The 12,689-nt window shown below is 56.4% G+C and overlaps 1 protein-coding gene across 1 annotated transcript; it reads left to right on the forward strand.

The window, feature by feature from the left end:
* Positions 1–9,179: 9,179 nt before the first annotated feature.
* Positions 9,180–9,677, forward strand: KRP23_1763 (RxLR effector protein Avr1; the record flags this gene model as incomplete). Its single annotated transcript, XM_067896046.1, has 1 exon — positions 9,180–9,677. One exon carries the CDS (start codon positions 9,180–9,182, stop codon positions 9,675–9,677), a length of 498 nt encoding a protein of 165 aa, XP_067749096.1.
* Positions 9,678–12,689: the final 3,012 nt, after the last annotated feature.

A 12,689-nucleotide genomic window follows, 5' to 3' on the forward strand; every position in this document is an offset into this window, starting at 1 on the left:
CGCCGGTACCGTCGCATCGTTCAGCTTGTTATACGCATGAACGATGCGCCACCCGCCCTGTGGTTTCTTCACACAGAACGTAGGCGCGCTGTGCGGGGACTTCGATTCCCGCACTTGTCCTGCATTGCGACGACTTTCAAAGAAGTCGTCGATTGCCTTGACTTGCTCACGCGGCAGTGGCCACTGTCGCGTGACGCAGTACTTCGTTCCCGGCACGAGATCAATCTCGTGCTGAACACCCTTATCCTGCGGTAACTCCGCAGGAATGTCGTCCGGGAGTACATCCTTGTACTCACGCAAGACCTTGTAAAAGGGGCTCGCCTTGAGCGAGTCCCAGCCTTGCTCGTCGAAGCGTTCCTTCTTCGACTTCGCGCTGAGGGCGTCCGCGCCCTCAGACATGAGGTGATTCAGCTCTTCTGCTTCACACGTCATCCTCTCGACGTCCGAGAGGATGCAGATCTCCCCGATGCGTCCATCGTGCAGTTCGCGAGCGAAACGCTTCCAGCTTGTGACTGGGAGCGACATCAACTCCGACGCTAACGTCGGAGGATTATCCAGCCTCATCTTCTTGTATTGGAGACCAATACTCGTACGCGTCAAGACATTCAATGTCTCGACGGTCGTCTCCAACTCCTGTGTCTGCCCGGCAGACACTGCTTGTAGCGTCTCGGTCCCTGACCGAGACTTGCGCAGCTCTGTTCGCTTGCGCCGTTCACTTCTCGTGCGGGGCCCGGCTCCGCGAGTTTCTTGTTGTCCAGGCCCGGCCGTGGACAGTTGTTCCTTGTATTCGCCGGCGGGTTTTACCCGCGGGCGCACGCGTTCAAGCCCGACTGCACGCGAGCTCGCAAGCATTTCCGGTGCGGGACGGTTGCAACCGTCCCGCACCGCTTGCAGCGTCGGCTCTGGGAGCCGACGCGTCTTCTTTACCTCTACGCCTGTCTTTCGACAAATTGTGTGTCGACATTATCTGTCGACACGACCGCGTCGCCCCGGACGCTTCGAGATCCTCTCGAATCCGATTGAATCAGGCCCTGCTGATTCGTTTCACATCTTCTTCCAACGACTCTTGCAGTCGTTGGCGTTCGCTTGGGGTGACCGGAGACAGCCGCATCCCGCGCTGTTTCTGGTGGAGGGCCTCATGCACCACGTGGTGCATGTGCTGCGCCGACAGCGCCATCGCTCTCTGCCGCACTGCTGCTGCTCCCGAAGCGCACGATCGTGCGCTTCGTCCAGTCGATCACCGGCTCATGCCGTGCAAGCCACGGCATGCCCAATACCATATCGAACTTATCGTCCAGTTCGAGGACGATAAGCTTGTCGACGAACTCCTTCTCTTGATATGAGAAGCGTACTCGTACGATACGCTTCTCGGTCCTAACAACGACACCCGTTTCTAGCCTCACTTCCAATAGACTTCGAGGTGTTTTCACATCCTCGAAGTCAAGCCTTGAAAGGATCTACAGTCGAACAAAGTTGTTCGACGCTCCACAGTCCACTAGAGCACGAAGAGACTTCTCTCTCTTCGAGCTTACCTTCAGGATGACAAGGTTCGGCTTGTCATCTTGCTTCTTGCAGTGAGATTGACTCTCACTGGGGGCAGCGATCTTCATTGCAGCGTGTCCGATGTCGACACGCTCGACCGCATCACCAGCAGGGCGCCCCGTGCCTGCTGGTCCCTTAGTTTTTTTATTGCCCGTAACGATACCCAGTATCGCCACGACGGCTCCTCGCCGCGTGCACAGGTGCTGTGCACTCGCGAGCGTAGTGACCGATGTTTCCGCAGCGGAAACAACGCACATTCGTTGATCCACGACGCTGCTGGGAACCAGCAGCGGTCGCACTCGAGAGGTCCATTGGTTCGGGACCTCCCGACGGCCTTACCACCGGTCGTGGCATTAGCCGCGGGGCGTTCACATGCAGTTTATCCTGCCGCAGGCTAAACTCTTCTTGCATTGCGAGCGCAATTGCAGCCTCGAGAGTATTCGGATACTCTCGGAAGAGATAGGTCTTCACAGGCCCATCTCTAAGGCCCTTCATGAACGTGACGACCTTTGTCGCCTCGTCAATCGGGTTGGTCACGATGTTCGAGACCAAGTACCGTGCTCTTTGGGCGTAAGCATGCACGTCATGCTTGCCCTGTTGCAGATCGAGGAACTCCGCCCTCGATCGGAACTCGTTTTGCGGGGGCTCAAACGCTAGTCTGAGTTCCTCCCTGAACTCTTCGTACGTGCTAAAGCACGTAGGGTCCGTGAGTCGGCGTCCGTACGCCCAACTCCTTGCTCGTCCGCCAAGACATGACATGGCGAACGCAACCTTCGACAACGGGTCGACGATACGTCGAGCCGCTATGGCAGTGTCGACCTCGACAAGCCAACGGAGGAGAGGTTCCCCCTCTCTTCCAACGTAGATGCTTACGTGGAGTTTCAATGACTCCACGCGCGGTGTCGCCATCGGCCACACCGAAGTTCGAGCAGCGGTTTCACGCTGTTCCTTCACGATGAAACCCAGAGCAACACCGTGTTGCTCCGTCGCAACATCGCTGATACCGCCGCTTCCCCAATGACTGTTGACAGTCGTTGGAGGGCCTCCCACTCTGGTTCCGACAGGTGGGGGCAGTCTGCACGCGCAACATCGCTGATACCGCCGCTTCCCCAATGACTGTTGACAGTCGTTGGAGGGCCTCCCACTCTGGTTCCGACAGGTGGGGGCAGTCTGCACGCGCAACATGCGTTGCAGACGTGTTTGGGCTACCCACAGACATGTTACTGTCCGAGGGCAGGTTCTCAGCCCCGCGTTCGTATTCCATACGAACGTGTTAGTCGGTCGTTGGACGGACTACAAAGTGCTACCAGGTGTAATGGGTCTGCTTAGACCCACTACTTAAGCTTACACGTGTGCGCACGTGTAGGAGGAAGCGTAGGAGTGATTTACTTAAGTTCAGTATACTTGTATCCGCAAGTATACTTAAACCTAGATAAAGGAACTGAACGATAGCTTTGGTGCCAAATGAGAACTGTATTGATTGTAAATGGGGTTTCCTCCTAAAACTGATATTTCTAATGAGAGGTTCTGCCATTGGATGGCTGGCAGAACCCCTATCTATTGAATGACTCTCATTGGTAGAAAGGTGTTACTTTCTACCAGTCATATGCCTTTTGCTATGAATGTGGACCACCCTGTGGAGTGGTCACCCGAATGTATTCCTTAGTGCATGTTGCACTAAGGTAGGAGGTGAACCGAATGTGTAGCCCCGCTACAACTCCTTGCCATGAAGTATGCACTCGCAAAGTTTCGAGTGTATCTACGTGGGAGTAGACCATTCGTGGTCTACACCGACCACGCATCGTTGCGTACGGCGATCAAGTCGCCGCACATATCCCAAAGACTGGCACGGTGGCTGTCATTCATTGCGGAATACAACTTCCAGGTTGAGTACAAACCTGGAAGGTTGAATGTCGTGGCCGACGCGCTTTCGTGTCGACCAGATTATGCGGTGCAAGAGGCCGACGCCAACGCAGTTGACGTCGTCAGGACGACTACACCCTCGTCGTCCTTGTTGGATGACGTGAAGGCCGCATACGCGCATGATGCGGATGCGAAGCAGTTGTTGGAGTACTGCTCCACACCTTCTGACAAGTCTCGTCAGAAGCTGGCCAAACACCTTCGTGCTCGCGTACACCGTTATCGTGTACACAATGGTCTGCTGCTTTACAGCGCAGTCGACGACAACGCAGATCGCATTGTCGTGCCGGATGATCATGAGTTGAAGCTCAAGACCACGTACGAGTACCACGATGCCCCGACATCGGGACATCCTGGCCGTGAGAAGATATACTTGCTTCTCACGCGTGACTTCTACTGGAGTCACCAGTACAAATGGGTACGCAAGTACGGTCGTGCTTGCGAGGTATGCCAGCGCGTGAAGCCTGCGCCCAACTCGCAGGCCCCGCTTCAATCACTACCGACTCCGTCGGAGTGCTGGCAGTCCATTTCAATGGACTTTGTTTTTGGTCTTCCGCAAGACAACAAGCGGAGGACTGGTATAGTGGTCTTTGTTGACCGCTTCAGCAAGATGGTGCATCTTGCTGTAGTACCAGCCGAGGTGACAGCCAAACAGACGGCATGTCTGTTTGTTGACCTGGTGTTTAGACACCATGGTATGCCACTCGACATCGTGTCGGATCGGGATCCGCGCTTTACAGCGCGATTCTGGCAAGAAGTGTTTACACTTCTTGGGACGCAGTTGTCCATGTCGACTGCGGATCACCCGCAGACCGACGGACAAACAGAGCGTGTCAACCGCGTGCTGGTTGACACCATGAAGAGCTACGCGCACTCGTTCCATCAATGGAGCGACTGCTTGCCGATGGCGGAGTTCGCCATCAACAACTCGGTGCATGTCTCGACAGGACACACACCGTTCTACGTGAATGCCATGAGGAACCCACGCGTACCGAGCGTACTCGGTGCGGTAGCTCCTTCCTTAAGTGGGGGAGGATATCCGGTTAATTCAAAACAACCGGATAAGCACGCTGATACAAGCAATGTATCAGCTGTGACGACTCGCGCACGTACTGCGCGCAGTCATGGCGACGACAACACAGTGTCTACGACGAGCGTAGACACTTTAAACAACAACGAACATCACGCGCAGGCCGGGCCTGCTGCGAACAAGGAGCACGAACTGAACCAGGGGTTCAGCTCGGATGCAATGGACTTTGTCCAGCGCCGACAAGCCGTAATTCGGTTTGTCCAAGATGCAATAGCAGCTTCTGTCGATCGACAGAAGCTGAATGCCGATAACACCGGCAGAGGAAACACAAATGAATTCAAAGTTGGTTCATTAGTTCTGTTAGCTACACAGAACCTAGCTAAACATGCAGTTTCCGATTTCGGAGCAAGCAAGCTTGCTCCGCGCTTCATTGGGCCATTCACCGTGTTGGCGAAGCATGGCAACGCGTACACACTGGACATACCGTCCAGCATGCGCTTGCACCCAACATTTTACGTTGGGCGATTGAAGCCGTACGTGCAGCACGAGTCACCTACGTCTGGTGACTCGCCAAAGCGCTCTCGAGCGCGGCGACGCGCTTCAAGGCGCCAGAGAGCCTCGTCCCGACCTCGAACGTAAAGGTCGAGGTCGTCTGCGCAACTTCCGCGAGCTGAGCCTTCAACAAGCTCAGCTCCTGACGCAGAGCAGCGAACTGCGACGCTTGGAGACGCTCAACAGCCTCCAAGCGAGACTCGAGGTTTGGTTGACCAAACCCGGGGCGTCTTCCCCCCACCCCCGTTGCGAGACGCACGCGGGGCAACTCGCTGGATCGTCCAGCGAATTGTTGGTCATCGGAACCAGACCCGAGGTCCGGTTCATTTTCGTATTCGTTGGAGAGGATTTCCTCCCCAACACGATACGTGGGAATCACGGAAACCACACAACACCCCACACACACAAAATTCATCACGGCGCACACAAAAGCCAACACCGATGACCAACAATTCGCTGGACGATCCAGCGAGTTGCCCCGCGTGCGTCTCGCAACGGGGGTGGGGGGAAGACGCCCCGGGTTTGGCCAACCAAACCTTGAGTCTCGCTTGGAGGCTGTTGAGCGTCTCCAAACGTCGCAGTTCGCTGCTCTGCGTCAGGAGCTGAGCTTGTTGAAGGCTCAGCTCGCGGAAGTTGCGCAGACGACCCGTACGAAGGCCGCCACCTCCACCGAAGGGCGTAAAACTTGGGCGAGCGCTGTAATCGCCTACAGCACTCGGATAAGTGCTGCGAGTATCCGCAGCACTAGAAGACGCCTGCGCCTGAAAACTAGCGCGCAGGGTCTAGAGATCGTCAGGTACACACATGGACGTGTACCCGTTGACGTCCCGTTCAGTAATGCGTACTGCTCCGGGGTAGCAGTACTCACAAGCAGTGTCATAAGGCACTGCGCAAGGAAGTCCAATACCGACTGCACCATGGTGCAGTCGCTCAAGTTTACCACGCTTCGAGAACTCCTCGTAGCGCTCCCGCGCCTGGCTAATCCGGTCGCGATAGCCAGCGGGGGTTTTGTTGAAGTTTTCAACAAAGGCACTCCAACTCTGACAAAGTGCCTGCCACTCGGGCACTTCGCTTCTGCGAGAAGTCTTCTTGCTCGCAAACCATCGGAGCTCATGGAAGAGCCCGATGTAGTAATCGCGCCTTTGGTCCGTCATCGGATCAAAGTGCAATCGCTTCGCAACGTCATCGTCAACGATGGCGTTGCACGAATACAGCGCGTACAGATTCGGTGGCACGGTCGCACCGAATCGGCTGCTGATCTCGAGTTGAGACGGCATCCACGGCTCGCGCACTGGCTCAGTGCACGAGGCCGCAACAACAGCGGATGGAGCGGAGTCATCTCCATCCGCGGAGTCGTTAAGGCTCCAGCGGCAGCGAGCGGTGTTCCACTGCCGCTGCGCGAACGCTTCGAGCCCGAAGCGTTCGAGTCGTCCTCGCGTGGACGATGTAGACCCACATTGGGGTCAGTGTGGCCCGGAGACAAGGTGTCCTTGTCTCCTTCGAGTTCTCCCTCCTCGACTTCGCTTCCGTAGTCGAGGGGAACTCCCTCTCCACCCGGAGAGTAGATACCCACTCCGGTTTCGACAGCAATGATCTTGCCTGTCTTGTTTCGGATGGCATGAGAAACATGCCATCTCGAGTGGTATCCAGCGACAGAGAGGCGACTCTCTGTTGCCGCGCTTGTCGACATCGCCGTCGAGGCGATGTCAGTAGCGGTCGTGGCTGAGGCAGCGGCCGTCGTCGCCTTGGGGGCGACGACAGCACTTGCTGTTGCCGAAGCGGCCGGCGTCTTAGACGAAGACGTCGTTGGTGTGCTCATTGGGAATGAGCACGTGTTCTCCCGAAGAAAATACGGATTGACGTGTCGAGACCGGCACGTCAAATCCTAACGGGGGGATGGTGTAGCGGGGCTACACATTCGGTTCACCTCCTACCTTAGTGCAACATGCACTAAGGAATACATTCGGGTGACCACTCCACAGGGTGGTCCACATTCATAGCAAAAGACATATGACTGGTAGAAAGTAACACCTTTCTACCAATAAGAGTCATTCAATAGATAGGGGTTCTGCCAGGCAGAACCTCTCATTAGAAATATCAGTTTTAGGAGGAAACCCCATTTACAATCAATATAGTTCTCATTTGGCACCAAAGCTATCGTTCAGTTCCTTTATCTAGGTTTAAGTATACTTGCGGATACAAGTATACTGAACTTAAGTAAATCACTCCTACGCTTCCTCATACACGTGCGCACACGTGTAAGCTTAAGTTGTGGGTCTAAGCAGACCCATTACACCGCTGGCGCTGAAATCGCGCTGCTGGGAGCGCCGGGCGCCGGTACGTCCTCCAACCCGGACACTCGGTCCGGGGAGCTGCATACGCTGCTCTGAGGTGTTTCTGGGACGATCTCGCCGCACGCGTCCTCTAGCGCCTCACGGACAGCTTCATAAGCGGCTGTGACTGGTCCTTCCAGCGCCGTTTTGAGCGCGCCGGCACGGTTTGGAGCCACGAAGGTCCCAGGTACCAGCTGGAACGTCCGCGTCTTGCGCCAAAGACCGGGAACGGGCTTGCTGGACCGCGCCTTGACCAGCTTGACCATCATATCGGTCGGCATGGCCTAGGCGGTGTCCACCGAAATTGGGAAGTTACCGCTGCCGCCGCCGTCAACACTGGTGACGACGGCGCGGTGAAACCCTCTGCTGTCCCCCCACACGAAAGCGCGCGAGAAGTACTCTATCACGTCGCCTGCGTGGAGCGCCTGCGGAGGCAGCTCCGCAGCGCTGAGGCTCGGTATCGTCGATGGCTGAGTGCTGGACGCGCGGATGCGCTGCAAGCTTCCTCGTCAGGGAGATTGTGGCGTGCACCACAGCACGTTCTTCTGGTGTGGTCCACATTAAATGGAGCCCGGTGCGCATCGGTGTCATCAGGATTGGCGACTGGGCGCAGCCGGTGAGCGGGGCTTCCGAGACTGACCCGTCCCTGCGTATTGTGGGAAATGGGTTATGGTGCTGGTCAGATGTTAACGTCTGAAAATTATATTTCCTCTGCGCTGGGCTGGCCGGCAGAAAGGGCCGGTCTGTTGTCCCGCCCATATCTTTTTGTGTTGGATTCTTGTTGTGTTGCTCAGATCGGTTCGTGTGAAAATACGGTAATCTCACCAGTAATACATGTAACGATATTTTCTATACTTAATAATACACATCCTTCACTGTACAGATGTCCCCGGCAAATTTGCAAAGGTCGGACCAATAAAGACTGCGAGGCTGCAAGATTCGCTCAGGTGTCATATAGATGCATAAGTACACTGAGTTACAGACAACGACGGATAAATCCGACACCACTGACTGACATCCCCCATACTAAATTCATTGTAAAAGGGCTGCTTCTCTGTCGGGATCGGCTTAATGTCATCATGGATTCTGCATAAACCACGCGCAGCATCGCATAAAATACCCGTAAAGTTGTAGAAAATACGCAAAAGCAAATGGTTTAGCATGTATAATAATAGAATACTAGTATGATTGGCTAGATCGATTCCCACTGTAAAAAGTACAACTCGTTCTGTCGGATTTTAGTGTCTGTCGGATTTATCCATCGTTGTCTGTAGTACATGTACTTCCCCAGATGACCAGTTTCAAATCCCATGCACATCTGTACTCCCTGTGCGAGGTAAATTGCTGCTTGCAGTTGCAAATTTGCCGGGGACATCTGTAGTTATGGACGCCACTTCAAACGCATCGAAGTCGATTCAATGTTGACATGGTACACCCGGACCGAAATGATGATGCAGGGCACCTGCTCTTGTTAAAAAAACAGGGCGGCTGCTGACAGTCATTATCTACTCCATACATGGATTAGTATTGAAGATAAGTCTGGATGGATCCCATCTTGAGTTTTCTCCTTCTTCAGTGATGATCTATTTGTTGCGTGTAACGGTACATGTAGGCTACATGATGTAGCCAGATCTTTGAGTCCATAAACCTGGCTACAGCAAAGCATAAGATGCTGTATCTAATGCAGGATTTACAGACTCTGGCGGAATGGATAAACGACCACTGGTGGTCAATGAATGGCCAGCCTCTGACAGTTCCCAATTCGCTCTGAACGCCACGCATTGCTTGTGTTCCTGTATCCCATGGGAGTTTCCCAAGTTCTATTGGTCACCGTCGTTGCCCTCTTCGCCTGTAGCGATTTTGCTGGAGTCGTAGAAGCCTACCCGATCAAGCGCTCAGCGGTGACTTCGACTGACACTCTCACTCATGGCCACTCAATCGTCGCGGGAGGAAGATCGCTGCGTGTGGAACAAACAACAAACGTCGAAGACGGCGACTCCGAGGAGAGGGTGAATTTGTGGACAAAAATTTCCAAGCCTGTGAAACTCAAATTGTGGCGCTGGAGAGGCAAATCAGACGACTTTGTCAAAAGCGAGCTCGGAATGAAGGCCTTGTCAGGAGCAGCGCTTAAAGCGCATCCGAACTACCGTACCTACCTGAACTTCAAACTCGGCAAGTGGTACCGAAACGAGAAGCTTACCACGCTTGGTGCCTGGGAGCGCTTGTGTAACGGGCTAACAGAACCCGTTACCGACGTACACTGTAGTTGCGAGGAAGTAGGTAAAATGAACTCTAATTGATTGATGTGGACATGCAGTGTCGAGACTCGAGACCGTCCCAACCAACGGTTGTACGCTCGACTCTGATTGGCCACCGCGCACACGCGGTGGCACCCGTATGACAGAGGCCTGTCACACCATTCCCCATTCAGGCTAAGAAACACGCAGAGAAGGCGAAGCTTGGATCTTCGTCAGTCGAGAATTGGAGCTGCGATGGACACTGGAGACCTCACGTACGAAGAGACACTGGAGCGGTGGGCGCTGCACGATTGCAGCGCCGTGCAAGGTGATCGGAGTGCGGACGAGATGATCGCGTTGTTCAACCGATGGAGATCGACTCGCAGTAAGCCCGTCGCGGCGAGAGGCACCGTGACCTATCGGTCCATGGACCGATCGTGGACGTCCTTCGTGGAGCGCTGGAACATTGAGGGTGAGGAGATCTTCACGCAGAGACTCGAGCAGCGCGAGGCCACGCACTCGCGCTTGTCCGTCAGTGCTCTGGCCCTCGAAATCTGTGAGACGTCGTACGACGCCGACCGCAAATCCTGCTTCGTGCACTTCAAGACAGGATGTCCACGATGTCGCGGGTTCGATCTCCCGCGACCGAGTGCAGAAGAGTGGCAGCGCCAGGTTGAGGAGTATCCGCTCACCGAGTCCGAGCGTCGACTGATAGGAAGATTCGAAGCTTCGCTTCATGCGTCTAGGCGCGGCGTGGCGCCGCGCCGCGCCGTCCGGAGGACTTGCCCCCTCTCCAAGGCTTGCCTCGTACGCCGCCACGCAGTCCGGAATGTCGGCAAGAAGGATCGCACGGGGCTCCCAGCTATCCGGCATGGGGCCAAGCCAGCGAACAAGATACTGGCGGTGACTGGGGACGGGGTCGTCGCGGTGACGACCACCGCGACTCCGACGGCCGGAACGAGGGGCAGCACGGGCATCATCGTGCTGGAGAATGGCCTCGACCACGTGGCGAATATTACCAGCACCATCGACGAGAGGAGCGGGGCCGTCCCGCTCAAACGGAGAATCGCGGACAGGACGCTGCGATCGCGCAGCGTCTGGATCGGAAGGCGCGTCGTCTGGACGTGCTGGAGAATGAGAACCAGGAGCTGCGTCGCCGAGTGCCGCGGCGCCAATCGCCGCAGCGGGGCCAAGACCGGAACGCTGGGGAGTGGCAGCGTCGTCGCTGGGGATAAGCGCGGGATGGTATCGCCGCAGCCGACCGACGTAGAAAGTAGGATGAAGCCGGAGCGCTGTAGGTAGCTGTAGCGTGTAGGCATCTCCTAACACTTTCAACACTTGAAATGGTCCAATATACCTTGGCGCGAGCTTGTTCGCGCCCAAATTGGTAACCAAAATGGGTTGAATGCCGGACGTCGATAGCAAGACGCGGTCGCCGACGGCGAACTTCTCCATGTTCTTGCGGCCGCGTCGATCAGCGTTTTCCTTCTGACGATCGACTGCCACTGCAATCGCGTCACGAACATAGCGCGCCACACTCTGGCGTCGCTGCAAGAACTTGCTGACAGCCGCTGTGTCGCGCGGTTGTGGGGACGGAATGGGGTCAAAGTTTGCTGGAGGCGGCGCGGGCGGGGTCGCCGCGCCGGACGTGTCTTCATATGCAATTGCACGAGGACGCTGACGTGGGTTGATCAGCGTCCGACGTGTCCAAGATGCGATGTCGGATGGTGCCGCCCTCGTGGCGGCACGCGTACGCATGCCTCGAGTTGAGGCTCGGGCACCGTGCCGAGTCGTGACACCGTTCATCAAGGCGGAGGTAGCGCCGTCAGCGGCCTCAGTGCCGCTGGGCACTTGGTCGGCATTGGAAAGGTGCGCCGAGTCGTTCTCGTCGTCAGCGCCGCCTTGGGGAATCGAGCGCTCCATGCCGAGGAGCGCTGGAACGCGGGGATGGCGACCGTAGTTGACGTAAAATGGCGTGAGACCGGTCGACGTGTGAACGGCGTTGTTGAGAGCGAACTCAACCATAGGCAGGAACGAGCTCCACGACTCGAACGACGTGGCGAAGCTTCTCAGCACGTCCTCGACGACCCTGTTTGCGCGTTCGGTCTGGCCGTCCGTCTCTGGGTGTGACGCGGTGGACATCTTCAACCGCGTCCCCACTAGCTTGAAGAGCTCGGTCCAGAATGCGGCGGTGAAGCGGGGATCGCGATCGGAGATGATCGAGGTCGGCAGTCCATGGTGCCTGTAGACGATGTCGAGAAAGATCGCCGCGGACTGCGCCGCGGTGATGGTGACAGCGACCGGAGCAAGATGAAGCATCTTGCTGAAACGATCTACGAAGACGAGAATCCCAGTGCGGCCTTGAGCATCTCGAGGCAGCCCGAAGACAAAGTCCATACTCACGGAAGACCACGGATCCGCCGCAACTGGGAGGGGTCGAAGCGGGGCCTGCTTCGACTGCGACGGCTTGACTCGTTGGCACGCTTCGCAGGAGCGTACCTACTTCCGCACCCACTTGTACATGTGCGGCCAATAGAAGTCTCGCGAGAGCGACGCGAAAGTCTTCTCGCGTCCGAGGTGGCCGCCGCTGGGAGCGTCATGGAACTCGTGAATCAGCCGAGCCCGAAGGTCATCGTCCAGCGGGACGACGATGCGCGGCGGATCGGCGCGATCGACGCTGTATGTCAGCAGGCCTCCTTCCAGTTGGTATCGATCAATGCGGGCACGGCTCCGTGCGGACAATCGGCGCCGCGCCGTGTCGGACGGGTCTCCCAAGTACTTGATCATCTCGGAGCACGCCGCGTCCGCCTCGTACGCGGCCGATATCAGGTCTCGGAGTGGAGTAGTCGCTGCGACTTCCACTGCAGCGACCTCTTCAGCAACACACACAGCGCACTCGTCGTCATCCTCGTCGCCAACTGCGTGTCGACCCGACTGCACGTAGTCTGGCCGACGCGAGAGCGCGTCGGCGAGGATGTTGGCCTTGCCCGGCTTGTAGTGGACGACGAAGTTGTACTCGGAGAATAGCGAGAGCCAGCGCGCCATGCGCTGGGACAAGTGAGGGCTCTTCGTCGC

Source organism: Phytophthora ramorum, assembly GCF_020800215.1.
Source record: "Phytophthora ramorum isolate Pr-102 chromosome Unknown Phyram_PR-102_s0002, whole genome shotgun sequence".
Lineage (NCBI taxonomy): Eukaryota > Oomycota > Peronosporomycetes > Peronosporales > Peronosporaceae > Phytophthora > Phytophthora ramorum.